Below are 16552 nucleotides of genomic sequence, written 5' to 3'. Positions count from 1 at the left end.
CAGTGTTGTTTGAGACCAGAATCTTAGGAACGTATTGTAAAAATTACAGCCACTTGGTCTGCATAGCCATCTTGGAATCAGTGACTGGATTTTGGTCCACTGGTAATGGCAAAAAATGCTTTTTTGGGACTTTCCTTGGGAGCCATCCATGAATTTATGTAAATGCATCATTCTTTCACTTGTTAATTCATTCAACTATTCATTCATTCATGGCTATACCCATCAGTGTAATTAAATCATGGGGTTATCCGCTGTAGCTGCAAAAGGATAATGATACCAAGAAAATTTTCAAGTTTGTTGAAGATTGGTGTCTTACAAATATGTCATAAAAATTTCAGCTATCTGCTTTGGATAGCCATCTTGGAATCCTCGGCTGGGTTTTGGTCTGCTGGTCAGAGCAAAAATATTGTAAAAAAACACTTTTTTTGGGGTTTTCCAAGGAACTTCACATGAACAAATCGTGCCTCCATAAGTCCCATCATGCCCACAGTAGACCACATCAAATGCAAAAATAACTGCCAATTTGCTCCATTTATCTAAGCAGGAAGAAGTGTGTAATATTTATAATTGGATTCTGTATTATGAAGTAGTGACACTAAGATGGTCCTTCTTTTGGTAATATCCAAAACACTTGACCCTGCCTTTTTATTACCAATAGAACCTGAGATATGAGCACCGGAAAAACCCACTTTTATGCACAGCATTTTGGAATATATTGGTAAGCATGCTGTCACATGCGTACAGACAAGTACTTTACTCACATGAACTAATTAATCTTCTAGGTCTTAAAAACTAGAGCAATTAAGTTATGAAGCGAGTTCTCAAAATTAAACATGCTTAATTGTCAAAATAGCAAAAGTGTGTTCTGGGAGGTGTAAATTATAATTGAAAATAACATTTGAAGTTGAAGTTTTCAGGGAAACTAACATGTTCCTTTTACAGACAGTTAGCTATTAGCTCATTAGAAATCTCAGCTCATGTGTTCTATGGCATGTAAATTGTATAATAATATTTTAAATAAAACTACCTATTCCTTTCTGATTAGAAATCACATAAGTTGAAATTTATGGACATCAACCTAAATAAAAAATAAGTCATTTCACATAACTGTAGCAAACGCATTATTTACAGAATGAAAAAAGAAAAAAAAATATGAATTGAAGGAGTAGGGTTGTAGCAAGTGGCTCTACCCCACCTTGCTATGTTTCAAATGGGTTGAGGAGCATCGTAGTGAACTGAAATTATTGTCTTGGCCACCATATTTGTATGAACCTTGTGGAAAACATCTGGAATGCTAGTGGATGCCAGCTCCAAACCCACAAGCCACTGACCGGTAATTTATGGAAGTTCATGACCTGTGTGTGGACATCTGGTGTCACATACCTCCGGAAACCTACCAAGGACTCATTGAAACCATGCCGCATAGAATCACTACTGTGTTGTGTTCCAGAGGTGGATTAATATGCTCTTAAGCTTATGATCATAATCTTTTCACTCATCAGTATATATTGCGGACAATATTTGTCATTTTGGGACTTTTACAGGTAGTAATATATTCTGTATATGGTAGATTCTTACAAGTGTGGGACTCTGCGAAGTGGTTGTGAATACTTTTGGAAACAGTTCTTCAAACCTGAATTTAAATATTGACCACGTAGATTGGGAAGTTTCTTGTGCTAATTTCTAAGTGCACTTCTTTTCATGTTTCATTCTTTAATTGCTCAACAAATTCAAATTCTTTTTTTTGTCTTTGGAGTAAACCCTTCTGTGAGTGACTGTTTTAAGTATAGTTCTTACTGATAGTTTTAAATGTAAGATTTGGCAGGAGTGGTCTCAAAGTCAAAGTATCTCTACAACAACATAACAACATTCTTTCCCTGTGTCAGTATATGATCAATGTTGATGATGTATGTTTTGTAATTCTTGTGGATCATTTATGATATTCTGTAATCAAGTAGAATGGTAAAAAATGTGTTGCGAAATTAATCCTGTTTTGTTGTGTTAATGCTGAAATCTCCACAGATATGAATTTAGTGATAGGTGACATATCAAAGACGTGTGAAATGGATAACCTTTCTCACTCTTGTATTTTTACTCGGTTGATTCCTTGAATTTGTTAATATTAATGTATGTTTTTTAATGAGTTTCCTTCCAAAACAGCATCTATCATTGTGCAGTTAGCCTTATTTGGCAATGTTTGTTCTTGTCCACAGGTCTGGACTGGGGTGGTGTACGACGAGAGTGGTTTGAACTTGTGTGTGCAGCATTGTTTGATGCACGCAATGGTCTCTTCATGAGCTTTTCAGATGGTCAGCAAGCACTTGTACATCCTAATGTTCAGAGGCCTCCTCACCTCAAGTTGAAGCACTTTGAGTTTGCTGGTCGAATAGTCGGCAAGTGCCTTTACGAATCATCACTTGGAGGTTCCTACAGACAGTTAGTACGGGCACGGTTCACGAGGTCATTTTTGGCACAACTCATTGGTCTTCGTGTTCACTACAAGGTCAGTGTCTCCAACCCTCTAAAATATTATGCGTAATAAGTCACACAGAATCAGTTAACAGATAATATTAACTTGAGGTATCTGTTGGCAATTGCTCAGCATGCAAAGTGATCATGTTGATCACAGGCTCTGAGGTTTAGAAATCATGGCTGATGACTACTATAGATTGTCCATAACTGTTACGGATTTATCACCATAATTACAGAGTTATAGGAAGATACTAAAAAATTATGGAGATAGACATTTTACAATTTGATCTTTTTAAAAAAACTGAAAAAGATGTGTGTACATTTTGCTAGTCATATGCTACCAAAATGTTTTATAGATTGTAATGGTGTCCTTCGCGGATATGCAGTAAACGTGTCTACCGGTGATTTTGTCACCACAGCTCACTGAAGGTGCATTTATGTCGAGTTCAAAACGTGCTCTGCAACATTTGTTCACAACATTGTTTGTGGCTAATAGTGGGCTACTAATGTTTGCAATATGTTGTCATCATCTTGGCAACACAAAGCCAGTGATTCACAGCTGTGTCGGTACAGATCAAAGGAACATAGTTCTTGGCCTGTTACCACTAAATGCTGCTACACAATCCTAGTGTTTGTTTGTGCTTTGTTTATAGTGTTGCATTTTGTCTTTACATGTGTTCCTTTATGAAATGGAGTGGACAAGAACTTGTCACACTGTATGAGGCAGATGAGCACATCTGGAATGTTTGAAATCATATTTGTAAAAATATTAAACAGAAGCTTGACACCTGAGCAAAAAATTCTCCATTGCTTTGCTCCAGCAACAGTGATGTATATAAAAAAATTAAATCTGTCCAGGGTGTATACGACCCAGGACAATCGGGAGATCCGGGAAAAACCTGGGAATTTTTTCACCCGGGAGAAATCTGGGAAAATCCTGGGAATTTTTTAAGATTCCAGGATATTTTTTTTGTTTTAGTTTTCAGTTATTTTTTTTTTATTTTGACAGGTAAGAAATAATACTCTATCATAGGATATTACTGCATCCCACTATAGCAGAATAATACTGCAGCAATAAAACGTGAATGAGAGAAAAAAACTAAAGTAAAACTTAAGCTGCAAAGGAAATGCAGCATGTACACACCAAAACACAGTGCTCATAGAAGCGTCGGCCAGTAGCAAAATGTGTCAAAGGCTTTAGGAAGACTATGCAATGCTTCATGACAACAAATTGCCTCCAATGAGCATGACGTCATAACTGTTTACATTAGATTTGTGTGAGCAGTTGTGAGTGGGCCCATGCGCATGCACAGTTGAGTCACGCATGTACCTCCTTCCGCTTCTGGCTACAAAAGTGTGGCTGTTAGCTGTATAAGCAAGCAGCAAGATGCTACCCGGAAAAATTTTACTGGCGCGCGCAAGCTACCATATTCGCTGGGAGCAAACTGGAGTGTCTGCCCTGGGCGGAAATTTCAGTCAAGCATTAATCGCCTTGCAGAATAATGAAGTTATTTTTATCAGTTTGCTAAAGAACTATGGCTTAATTAATCTTTTCGGCTGAGGCAGTCAATTTATTTGAAACGAAGTGTTTAATTCCACACTATTGGCCAGTTTCAACTGTTTGCTGCAATTCAAAAGATCATGTTTTCACCTTATAGCATATACGGCATTATGCCATAATAAAGAACCAAAAATGAGATAATACAGTACTGGTACTCCAATAAAATTTACAACCAAATCTGGACATACGAATGTGCACTATAAGCCGAATTATGCATTTTTGTGTGGTTCACGAAATTCCTCTGTCTTGTTTCTTTTATGACATTATGCAAGATCTTTTAATGTTTTACATGTATGAACATATGGGCTTCCTGCGTCATCATAGCTGTGCAAGCGTGGTGATGTCTGTCGTCTGTTATCCGGCGCTCACTGGCAACTGTTGAAACGAACCTCTTTCTAACAGGTCGTGGGAAAATATTGTGAATGATTGATTGAAAAGCATTACTTTCAAAGTAAATTTCCTTTTACGCAAGATGAACTTAGTGTGAGAATGTGCGATGAATTTCTTAAACAACAGAGCATTTGACTCTCATTTAAAAATCAACTATTTGAGGATGACCATTTAGAAAAAATTTCGGGCCCAGAAGATCAGACATTTATGTCGGTATTAAAAATTTTACTGGCGTATTTGTGTGATGTATCTTAAAGTGTAACACGCGCAAAAAAAAACAACATTCTACGTGAAAGTTTTGCTTCTCTTGCAACTTAATAGTCGCCGGGGCCAATATTACGTGTGCAAGTTCTGCTTTTCTTGAAGCAACACTATGTATATTAATTTACACCATTAACTTTTCCTATTTGTGTGTACGCACTACTTAACAGTGATAATGCTATTGACTGACTACATCACGTGTCCTAAGCTCTGAATATCCACTGTATCGGCTGGTGAGATCACGTGACGTGAGGTATGACTGGCTTACAAAAGCACATCGCAATCTCGATTTCAATGCTTCGGAAAGTAACATGCGGTGTTTGATGGAACTCTATTTATACTTTCGTAATACGAACATAAGCAGTTACATTATCTTTTTTTTCTGAGTTTCGTTTTCCAAAGGGCTGAGAAATTCTACGCTGGTGTATAAAACCATAACCATTCAAAGGATTGATAAGTTTTACAGTTCCAAGGAAAAATATGTCGCATAACATGGAAAAAGCGTATATCCACCCGGGAGAAAATGTGTTTTAAGGGGGAAATAGGGGGAAAAAATCTGGGATTTTTTTTCCTTGTCCGCGTATACACCCTGTATGTCATTTCTCAATATCGCAGCAGCAGCAACAACAGGATTTGTTGTCTGACTCTGTAAAAACTTGTTGTCAGCAAGTGAGCTACTGCAATACGAAAGGGAAATGGCAACAAAAAAATGTAAGATGCTTTCTATGAGGCAGAAATGAATGTATGGAGGAAGCAGCAGTCAGTAGTAAACATGAATGGAACAAGGGGTTCATAAACTGCACATTCCCCTGTCACATTCATTAGAAGTGTGAGTGACAGTGAGGCCAAAGAAGTTTTCGTTATTGAAGAGCATAATTTTGATTAATTTTAAAATGAAACAAAAATAAATATATAATAAGTTAAATATTTCCTTTTTTTTAAATTTAGGGTCAGAAAATGTCTGAAATATAACTTTTAAAACACTAAATTTTCTGGTTGGGGAGGGGAAGGGGGGGGGGGGGAGGGTGGACCCTCCCACCCACCATATTTACCATGTTACTAACAGCCTCTTCTCAAGTTTGGCAACTATGAGAAACTCAGTTTTAAATTGAAACTGCTGTGGGCAGAACCTTGTTAAAGTTCAGCAGCATTGATGTGCCTCACAAAATGCTGGCCGCACTGGCTAATAAGGTCAATGGAGACCTTTGCTGCTGTGTACAACTTCATGTGGCATCTGTATTCTGGCCTGGATGGGAATAGTGGAGTAAAAGATCTCAGGCAATTGCTTTAGGACATGCAACATGCCTATCTACTTCTGTGTCTGCATATTACTACATAAAGCAAGGTAAAGTAAACAGTAATGCACACCTTAGAGACCCAACTATTTCTATTTAGGAACCTTAGTAATGAAAGCTTTGTAGTGGAATTAGAAGAGAAATTAAATAACTTGAAAAGTGATTTAGTAAAGTTGCTAGACATGTGGCAAAAAATTTAAGAAAAATAAAATTAAAATCAGGAGATGAGTTTTATTACAGAGGAACAGTTTCAGGTGTAGTTTATATTAAAGAAAATTTTATTGCAGCTACTGTAGGAATGTAGGACAGAATTGGAAGACTAGTCGTAAAGACAAGCAACAGATATTTCTTGGAACTCTTTCAAGTCTCTGGATCATTGTGATAAAGAGTTAGAAGACATGTACCAAAAAATCTACAGAAACTGCATGTATGGTGGCAAGCCACAATATATATAGTTTGACATATATAATTATAACTCAACTGAGTTTGTGATAGATCTGAAGGTGGTTGCTGTGAGCACTTGGAGTTAGTTATCTGTTGTGACTGATGGTGGTTATACTAAAAATAAGTAAATTCATATAAATAGATTGTAAAACAGGTGACTAACTTTTGTTTTTGCGCCAGCAACAGTTTATTAAGGCTGCATTATAAAAGTTCCGGAGGAGTAGATACAGATATGTACAGTCAGTACAGTCATCATACTAGAGCAACATATTATTATAAGCCAAACGAAATCCAGTGTAGGAATGTTACAAGCAAGATCAGTCCATAACAAAAGTTCCAAGTAAACAACCAAAGGGCAGTCTAAAAAAAAACAAGTTTGTAACAAGACTCCAATAAACTGGCTTAGTGAGAAACTCTTGGTGGCATTCACGGTACATGCAACATAGGCTATAAGCTGCAGACCTACCACACATGCATGTTATCTTTTCCTTTCTGTACTAATGGCAGCTTTTTCATTGATTTATATTTCTTTTATAAGCTTTCCTCTGCATATTGACAGTTTACATCTATGTTACATGCAATGTTCTAAAAATATTACTACTAGTAATATTAGTAGTGGTGGTGATTGTGATAGTAGTAGTATCGTTGTTAACAGCTCTGAAAACTGCTTAATGATACAGGAAACTGGCAGCTGCCTTTCTTCGAATTGGTGTGACATACTTCTTGGTTTAATTTACTTACATTTTATAATAATTGTCAAGAAACAGACTGAGAATCGTTTTGTTACAGTACTTTGAACAAGATGATCCGGACCTCTATCTTAGTAAAGTGAAGTACATTCTGGACAATGACGTTGAAGAAATGGAACTTTATTTTGTTGAAGAGGAGTATGACCGCACAGGCCAGCTAACAAAGGTAGCTTTCTGATTATATCTCATATGTATTGCTAATTTTAGATAAGCTTAAGGGTGAAATATTTGGTCTTACAATATGTGTAGTGTTTTAGTATACATATTATTGCAAATGCTTTAAAGTATATAAATGTGTTATTACTGCTCTATCAACTGCCGACGATGCATACTCAATCACTCTCACATCATTCTGTGTGAATCCTATTAAAAGAGATCAGGCAGAGATTTAGAATGAGGCAAGTTATATATTAACAGACAGAAGTAACCACTGCAGGCTACTTCTGTAAAGTATAATAGCAACAATTTATGAGCAGGCTCTATTAGTCTAGTCACATTGACAACTAAGGAAATTAATTCTAGATTAAGCTACTTTGAGAAAAGCTCCTGTTCCTTCTGTTAATCTGCTGTTTTTATGTAATATTTTGTATGAGAAATTTACGTAACTTTATAGATAACACTATCAGCTCCTATACACTAAGTTGAAGATGCATAACACAAAAATTTAACTTAGCCAGAATTTCCATCCCTGAGTTCTGGTACTCTGATAAATTACAGAGTGAGTGGCAACATGTTTTCCTGGAGGAATGAGTAAATAAAAATTATTTTCCAAGAAAACTGCAAGCAAAACATGTCTTCTCGTATAATAAAAGAATGAATATGCATTAGATGTCATCATCTGTACTTGACTATTATTCTTCATGTATGGGCCCAATAGGACCATGCGAGGTACAATCAGTCAGATTCGCTTTTGATGGTTGGTCTTCCTTTGGGTCCAAATTTGTTTCATCCTTTCAGAAGGAAGTCTCTTTCTGTCATCATACCACGGTTTTCCAGTTTGTTTTCTACTTTCCCTCTGGCCAGTTTTCCAATCAGATATCTTTTGTCTGAATGTTTTTCTATTTGTAACATCTGTCTGAGTTATACCGGCTACTTAAAGATCCTCCTGAACCACAGCGATCCATTTAATTGGCTTAGTTTTGGCCTTACTTCTGTTTTTTGTAGAATTCTGCTGTTTGCTTTGTCAACCTAGTGGATGCCATTCTTTTAATGTGCCCCTAAAATTTAAGTCTTCGTTTTCTCATGTCACCATGTATGTCTGTGTATTCTTCTGTTTCCTTATTACTTCTCAGCCTATAAGTTTCTCCATCAGTAACTGTGGGACCTAATATTTTCATAATAATCTTTCTTTCTTTCTTTTGAATTTCGTCAGTATCCCTCTTTCTGTTTAAAATGAAAGTTTCTGCTCCATAAAGACATTCAGGTTTGGTTACAATGCTGTGATGCCTAAGTTTACTGAATTTAGAAAGTGATTTTTTATTATAAATATTTTGTGTTAATCTGAACGCAGTTGCCATTTCTTGACAGTGAACTTCATTTGCAACTTTTTACAGACTTTTTTCTTGTATGATTTCTCCCAAGTATTTAAACTGAGAAACCCTTTTTATTTTTCTATATTTCATGTTCAAAAACATTGGCACTTTTTTGTTGCATGTCATATGATCTGTTTTTCTGAATTATATTTGTAGTCCTACTTTTTCTGTAACTACTTTAAGAATTTGTTTTTGAGTTGTGGTAATATCCCTAGTTAAAATTGCCAGAGCATCTGCAAAAATGAGACAATCTACTCTAATATTACTTCTACCTAACTTGATTGATTGATCTGTATTTTGGCTCAATTTTATCTCTTGCTATTCTGTAATTACCTCTTCCAAATCACAGTTAAACAGTAATGAAGAGAGTCCATCTCCCCATCCAACACCAGTCTTTATATCAAATGGTTCAGAAATTTTTCCCATGAATTTAACATTAGAACTAGTGTCAGTTGACGTTCCTTTAATAAGTGTTAGCTTTATCATCTAGCCCTTGTTCCTTTAAAATTTGGAAAAGAGATTCACAATCAACTGAGTTGTTGGTCTTTCTAAAATTCACAAATGCACATTCAATGTTGTTACTATAAATCCTTTGGTGCCTAAGGATTAGTTTTAAATTAAGAATTTGTTCCAGACAGGATCTGTTTGGTCTAAAGCCTGCTTGGTATTCACCAGTTTTGGGTTATAACTGTACTTTGGCTCAATAAAGTAAACATTGCTAGAAAATTTTGTATGTGACCAGGAGAAGAGAAATTCCTCGCAATTATTAGCATCAGTTTTATTCCCTTTTTTATGCAGTGGATGAATTAGGGCAGTTTTACAGTCCTCGCGTATTTCCTTTGTTTGCCAGATATGTCCTATTAGTTAAGTGATTTCTTTTATAGTGTTAAACCCATTTAGTTTTGTTGTTGTTGTGGTCTTCAGTCCTGAGACTGGTTTCATGCAGCTCTCCATGCTACCCAATCCTGTGCAAACTTCTTCATCTCCCAGTACTTACTGCAACCCACATCCTTCTGAATCTGCTTAGTGTATTCATCTCTTGGTCTCCCTCTATGATTTTTACCCTCCACGCTGCCCTCCAATGCTAAATTTGTGATCCCTTGATGCCTCAGAACATGTCCTACTAACCGGTCCCTCCTTTTTGTCAAGTTGTGCCACTGCTTGCTCAATATACAGATTGAATAACATCGGGGAGAGGCTACAACCCTGTCTCACTCCCTTCCCAACCACTGCTTCCCTTTCATGCCCCTCGACTCATAACTGCCATCTGGTTTCTGTACAAATTATAAATAGCGTTTCGCTCCCTGTATTTTACCCCTGCCACCTTCAGAATTTGAAAGAGAGTATTCCAGTCAACATTGTCAAAAGCTTTCTCTAAGTCTACAAATGCTAGAAATGTAGGTTTGCCTTTCCCTAATCTCTCTTCTAAGATACGTCGTAAGGTCAGTATTGCCTCACGTGTTCCAACATTTCTATGGAATCCAAACTGATCTTCCCCGAGGTCGGCTTCTACCAGTTTTTCCATTCGTATGTAAAGAATTCACGTTAGTATTTTGCAGCTGTGACTTATTAAACTGATAGTTCGGTAATTTTCACATCTGTAAACACCTGCTTTCTTTGGGATTGGAATTATTATATTCTTCTTGAAGTCTGAGGGTATTTCGCCTGTCTCGTACATCTTGCTCACCAGATGGTAGAGTTTCGTCAGGACTGGCTCTCCCAAGGCCATCAGTAGTTCTAATGGAATGTTGTCTACTTCCGGGGCCTTGTTTCGACTCAGGTCTTTCAGTACTCTGTCAAACTTTTCACGCAGTATCGTATCTCCCATTTCATCTTCATCTACATCCTTTTCCATTTCCATAATATTGTCCTCAAGTACATCGCCCTTGTATAGACCCTCTGTATACTCCTTCCACCTCTCTGCTTTTCCTTCTTTGCTTAGAACTGGGTTTCCATCTGAGCTCTTGATATTCATACAAGTGGTTCTCTTTTCTCCAAAGGTCTCTTTAATTTTCCTGTAGGCAGTATCTATCTTGCCCCTAGTGACATAAGCCTCTACATCCTTACATTTGTCCTCTAGCCATCCCTGCTTAGCCATTTTGCACTTCCTGTCGATTTCATTTTTGAGACGTCTGTATTCCTTTCTGCCTGCTTCATTTACTGCATTTTTATATTTTCTCCTTTCATCAACTAAGTTCAATATTTCTTCTGTTACCCAAGGAGTTCTACTAGCCCTCGTCTTTTTACCTACTTGATCCTCTGCTGCCTTCACTACTTCATCCCTCAGAGCTACCCATTCTTCTTCTTCTGTACTTCTTTCCCCCATTCCTGTCAATTGTTCCCTTATGCTCTCCTTGAAACTCTGTACAACCTCTGGTTCTTTCAGTTTATCCCGGTCCCATCTCCTTAAATTCCCACCTTTTTGCAGTTTCTTCAGTTTTAATCTACAGTTCATAACCAATAGATTGTGGTCAGAGTCCACATCTGCCCCTGGAAATGTCTTACAATTTAAAACCTGGTTCCTAAATCTCTGTCTTACCATTATATAATCTATCTGATACCTTCTAGTATCTCCAGGATTCTTCCATGTATACAACCTTCTTTCATGATTCTTGAACCAAGTGTTAGCTATGATTAAGTTATGCTCTGTGCAAAACTCTATCAGGCAGCTTCCTCTTTCATTTCTTAGCCCCAATCCATATTCACCTACTATGTTTCCTTCTCTCCTTTTCCTACTCTCGAATTCCAGTCACCCATGACTATTAAATTTTCGTCTCCCTTCACTACCTGAATAATTTCTTTTATATCGTCATACATTTCTTCAATTTCATCATCGTCTGCAGAGCTAGTTGGCATATAAACTTGTTATACTGTAGTGTCTATCTTGGCCACAATAATGCATTCACTATGCTATTTGTAGTAGCTTACCCGCACTCCTATTTTGTTATTCATTATTAAATCTACTCCTGCGTTACCCCTATTTGATTTTGTGTTCATAACCCTGTATTCACCTGACCAAAAGTCTTGTTCCTCCTGCCACCGAACTTCACTAATTCCCGCTATATATAACTTTAACCTATCCATTTCCCTTTTTAAATTTTCTAACCTACCTGTCCGATTAAGAGATCTGACATTTTACGCTCCGATCCGTAGAACGCCAATTTTCTTTCTCCTGATAACAACGTCTTCTTGAGTAGTCCCCGCCCGGAGATCTGAATGGGGGACTATTTTACCTCCAGAATATTTTACCCAAGAGGATGCCATCATCATTTATCCATACAGTAAAGCTGCATGCCCTCGGGAAAAATTACGGCCGTAGTTTCCCCTTGCTTTCAGCTGTTCGCAGTACCAGCACAGCAAGGCCATTTTGGTTAATGTTGCAAGGCCAGGTCAGTCAATCATCCAGACTGTTGCCCCTGCAACTACTGAAAAGGCTGCTGCCCCTCTTCAGGAACCACACGTTTGTCTGGCCTCTGAACAGATACCCCTCTGTTGTGGTTGCACCTACGGTACGGCTATCTGTATCGCTGAGCCATGCAAGCCTCCACACCAACGGCAAGGTCCATGGTTCATGGGGAAGGCTTATTTTAGTAGTTCTGCAATTATACCATCTTCTCTGGATGCTTTATTGTTTTTAAGTCTTTTAATTTGTTTAGTTATTTTGATTACCTCTTGTACTTGAGAGCTAGAGTTGATGTTATTAGTTTACTGTGGCTGGAATTTATTCACAGGTTCTGGACAGTTTAATAGTTTTTCAAAATAGTTAGCAAGTATCTTGGAATTTGCCTGGTTGTTAAGAGCCAAACTGGCATTTTCATTTTTGGAGTGAAGACTTTGAGGTCGGTAACCAGTTAGTTTTGTTTTGAATGTTTTATAAAAGTTTCTTGTATTGTTCTTTTGGAAGTCCTTATCAATTTCTAAAAGTTGGGCATTTTTTGTAGTTTCATTTAGTCTGTTGCATTAATTTAGATATTTCTTTTCTTACAGTTAGGAAGGTGCTGTACGTATTTTCAGTTTTGTTACTATTCCAATTTTTGAATCCCTCGTGTCTGGACTTTACTGCAGTTTCACAATCTGCATCCCACCGAGGGTGTTTTTATCTCTTTCAAAGCAGAATTAAATTTTGTGCTGTTTTGATTAATTTTCATTTAGACCTTTCCAGTTGTTGGATTATTTTCTGTCAAGTTCACATGTTAGAGTCAGGGTTATTTTAACAGTGTCAAATTTTGGGATAACATTTTTTGTTTTGAAGAGTTTTTGAGGTTGAAGTTTTACTTTTATTCATGTTAAATAATGGTCAATCAAAACTAGCCCCTTTCCTAACTTGGACATTTAGAGTTTCTTTGTAGGTAGGATATGAAATTGCTACATGATAGATTTCAAAGTCACCAATAAATGTACTGCCAAGTTTTTTGTTTAGAAGCATTCTTTTTAAAATGTGTTGAAATGATTTTAAGGTTAAAATTTTTGCACGTTTCAACAACTCTTTGGCCATTTTGGTTTGTCCATTTATGTGCAGGAAATCCGCCCTCCATTTTCTTTCATTTTTTTCTCTTTACCTAATTGAGCTTTAAAACCACCCATCAAAGTTTTAACATGGTTTGATGCTTTCTAACATTTCCCAAGCTTTATTAACTTCTTCAGGATTTTTACCTTTCTCCTCATTAACTAACATGGCATTATATACTTCACTACACAAATAATTTTACAGAAAATATAGTATTTGACATAAAATAACTAAATTATATTATAGAGAAATTCCTAATGCTCCTTTGTGATATTTTACATGTGTCTGTTCTTTCATATGGTGTGATCAGAAAGATATCAGAATTGTTTAAAAGTGGGTATTTATTGCACTTACGGTGTTAAAAAGTTATATTTCCACAAAAGTACTCCATCCCTGCAATAAAATATGTTATTGAAACCATTCTGAACCCTTTACCTGATATGGCCTTCGGCCACTGTGTTAGTTTCCATCAGTTTTTCATCTCTCTAACTTTAATTTTTAACCACAAAAGCTAATAAAATTGGCAGGTACCAGACAGAACAAGAGGTGTAAAAGTTCAGTGTTCTGTTTAGTCTTGGCAGGGTAACTTTTAACCAGAAATGGATGGTACTCGGAGGCATTATTATGCAGCAAAACCTGATATGCAACCCATTCTTGTGGTCATTTCTCTAAAAAGTGTATTTCAGGCAGTGGAAGGTAACACCATAAAACTCCTTATTCACAGAGTCTCTTTTGAGATGAATTCATACTGAATGACACCTGCATACTCAGCGTCCTCCAATATCATTTCCTCTTTGCTTTTGGTCATTAAGGTTTTTGCTTCCTTGTAAATATTTTTATCATCCTTTGATATTTTGCTGTGTGATTGTAGAGGAAATATTAGATTTTATGTGTGTAACTATAGTTTCTAGAAAACTATCATCTGCAACTGCTACTGCTCACTATTGTCTGAGAGTTTCCTTCTGCACTGGTGACTGAATTTTCAGAAATACATACAAGCAAACATCCATGTTCAAAATTACATATGGAAAGTTGTGAACAATATCATTACTAAACTTACTTAAGCTGCAAGAATGTTGATTGTTTGTTGATTTATTTGCCCAAAAGAGCACAAGTGTGCTCAATATTTTCCAGTGGTGGAGGTGTTTAGGTGGCTATGTATGTATGCAATTGATCATGTTCATTACTTACATGGCCTTCACCAAACCTTCTATGGTGCTTAAACCTCTGTAGTCAGATGGCAGAATTGTTCCAGTGCACAGAACTGAATGTTCAGTCTGTTCGGTAAAGGACATTCCAAAATGTGTTGACAGGTGAACACTGTCAATGGTGGTACTGTTTGTCCACTGATGACAACTACATAGTAATCCCAACTACTTATACATTTTTGCTCCCGGTTGTGCTAACCTAAGAAATAGGAATATTCTTGTGGTAGTCATACTGCTGACATCTGCTTATTGGTTCTGGGGTTTTTTTTCAGTCTGCAGCATGTTTAAAATGTGCCTTTTGCTCATTATAGTGGTTCAGAAGTGCCGATCCTTTTGTGAACACATTGTCTACAAGGTACCAAAGATGTAATGTATGAATTTACGTGCTCTGCAGTTATCAGTGTTTATGGCGTTCAAAATTTCTTCAAAGAAGAAAATGATATCAGTTCGCACTTTCATACCAATGTGAAATTTAGAAATATTAAAATAAGTGAACACAGAGTAGTTAATCATGTCAAGTTGTTTGACAAAGAATAGGCTTGTGGACTGGTTGAGGGATCTATGTAAAAAATATGAAATAACTGGCCTCTCTCTAGAAAACAGTTTGTGTTGACTATCGACCAAGTTGTGTGTAACATCTTTGTTTGGCAAGTTCTTTGTGAGCAATCTGTGGTCACGCAAAATGATCAACACGTGTACCAAGAATCAAGAATATGTGCACTACTGGCCATTAAAATTGCTACACCAAGAAGAAATGCAGTTGATAAATGGGCATTCATTGGACAAATATATTATACTAGAACTGACATGTGGTTACATTTTCACGCAATTTGGGTGCATAGATCCTGAGAAATCAGTACCCAGAACAACCACCTCTGGCCGTAATAACGGCCTCGATATGCCTGGGCATTGAGTGAAACAGAGCTTGGATGGCATGTACAGGTACAGCTGCCCATGCAGCTTCAACATGATACCGCAGTTCATCAAGAGTAGTGACTGGCGTATTGTGACGAGCCAGTTGCTCGGCCACCATTGACCAGACGTTTTCAATTGGTGAGACATCTGGAGAATGTGCTGGCCAGGGCAGCAGTCGAACATTTTCTGTATCCAGAAAGGCCCCTAAAGGACTTGCAACATGTGGTTGTGCATTATCCTGCTCAAATGTAGGGTTTCACAGAGATCGAATGAAGGATAGAGCCACGGGTCTTAACACGTCTGAAATGTAACGTCCACTGTGCGAACAAGAGGTGACAAAGACGTGTAACCAGTGGCACCCCAAACCTTCATGCCGGGTGATATGCCAGTATGATGATGACAAATACACGCTTCCAATGTGTGTTCACCGTGATGTCGCCAAACATGGATGCGACCATCATGATGCTGTGAACAGAACCTGGATTCATCAGAAATAATGACGGTTTGCCATTCTTGCACCCAGGTTCATCTTTGAGTACACCATCGCAGGCGCTTCTGTCTGTGATGCAGCGTCAAGGGTAACTGCAGCCATGGTCTCTGAGCTGATAGTCCATGCTGCTGCAAACATCGTCGAATTGTTCCTGCAGATGGTTGTTGTCTTGCAAACATCCCCATCGGTTGACTCAGGGATCGAGACATGGCTGCATGATCCATTACAGCCATGCGGATAAGATGCCTGACATCTCAAATACTAGTGATACGAGGCCATTGGGATCCAGCACAGTGTTCCGTATTACCCTCCTGAACCCACCGATTCCATATTCTGCTAACAGTCATTGGATCTCGACCAACGCGAGGAGCAATGTTGCGATATGATAAACCACAATCGCAATAGGCTACAATCCAACCTTTATCAAAGTCGGAAACGTGATGGTACGCATTTCTCCTTCTTACACGAGGCATCACAACAATGTTTCACCAGGCAACGCTGGTCAATTGCTGTTTGTGTATGAGAAATCGGTTGTAAACTTTCCTCATGTCAGCACGTTGTAGGTGCCACCACCAGCGCCAACCGTGTGTGAATGCTCTGAAAAGCTAATCATTTGCATATCACAGCATCTTTTTCCTGTCGGTTAAATTTCGCACCTGTAGCACGTCATCTTCGTGGTGTAGCATGCTCATTACATTTGGTATAGTGTACGTCAGTGGATCCGGCAG

General features: G+C 37.7%; 1 protein-coding gene across 1 annotated transcript in view; it reads left to right on the top strand.

Annotated features, from left to right (window-relative positions):
- LOC124802750 (apoptosis-resistant E3 ubiquitin protein ligase 1) overlaps positions 1 to 16552 on the top strand; it is a 654148-nt gene that overhangs the window by 600157 nt on the left and 37439 nt on the right. The window contains exons 13-14 of the mRNA XM_047263734.1: positions 2214 to 2503; positions 7213 to 7338. Coding sequence (XP_047119690.1) covers positions 2214 to 2503; positions 7213 to 7338 — 416 coding nt within the window. The remainder of the gene's footprint in view (positions 1 to 2213; positions 2504 to 7212; positions 7339 to 16552) is intronic.

The sequence above is a fragment of the Schistocerca piceifrons genome, chromosome 6 (assembly GCF_021461385.2).
Source record: "Schistocerca piceifrons isolate TAMUIC-IGC-003096 chromosome 6, iqSchPice1.1, whole genome shotgun sequence".
NCBI lineage: Eukaryota > Metazoa > Arthropoda > Insecta > Orthoptera > Acrididae > Schistocerca > Schistocerca piceifrons.
Note: the sequence above shows the minus strand (reverse complement) of the source record. Positions and strands in the feature narration are given on the sequence as shown.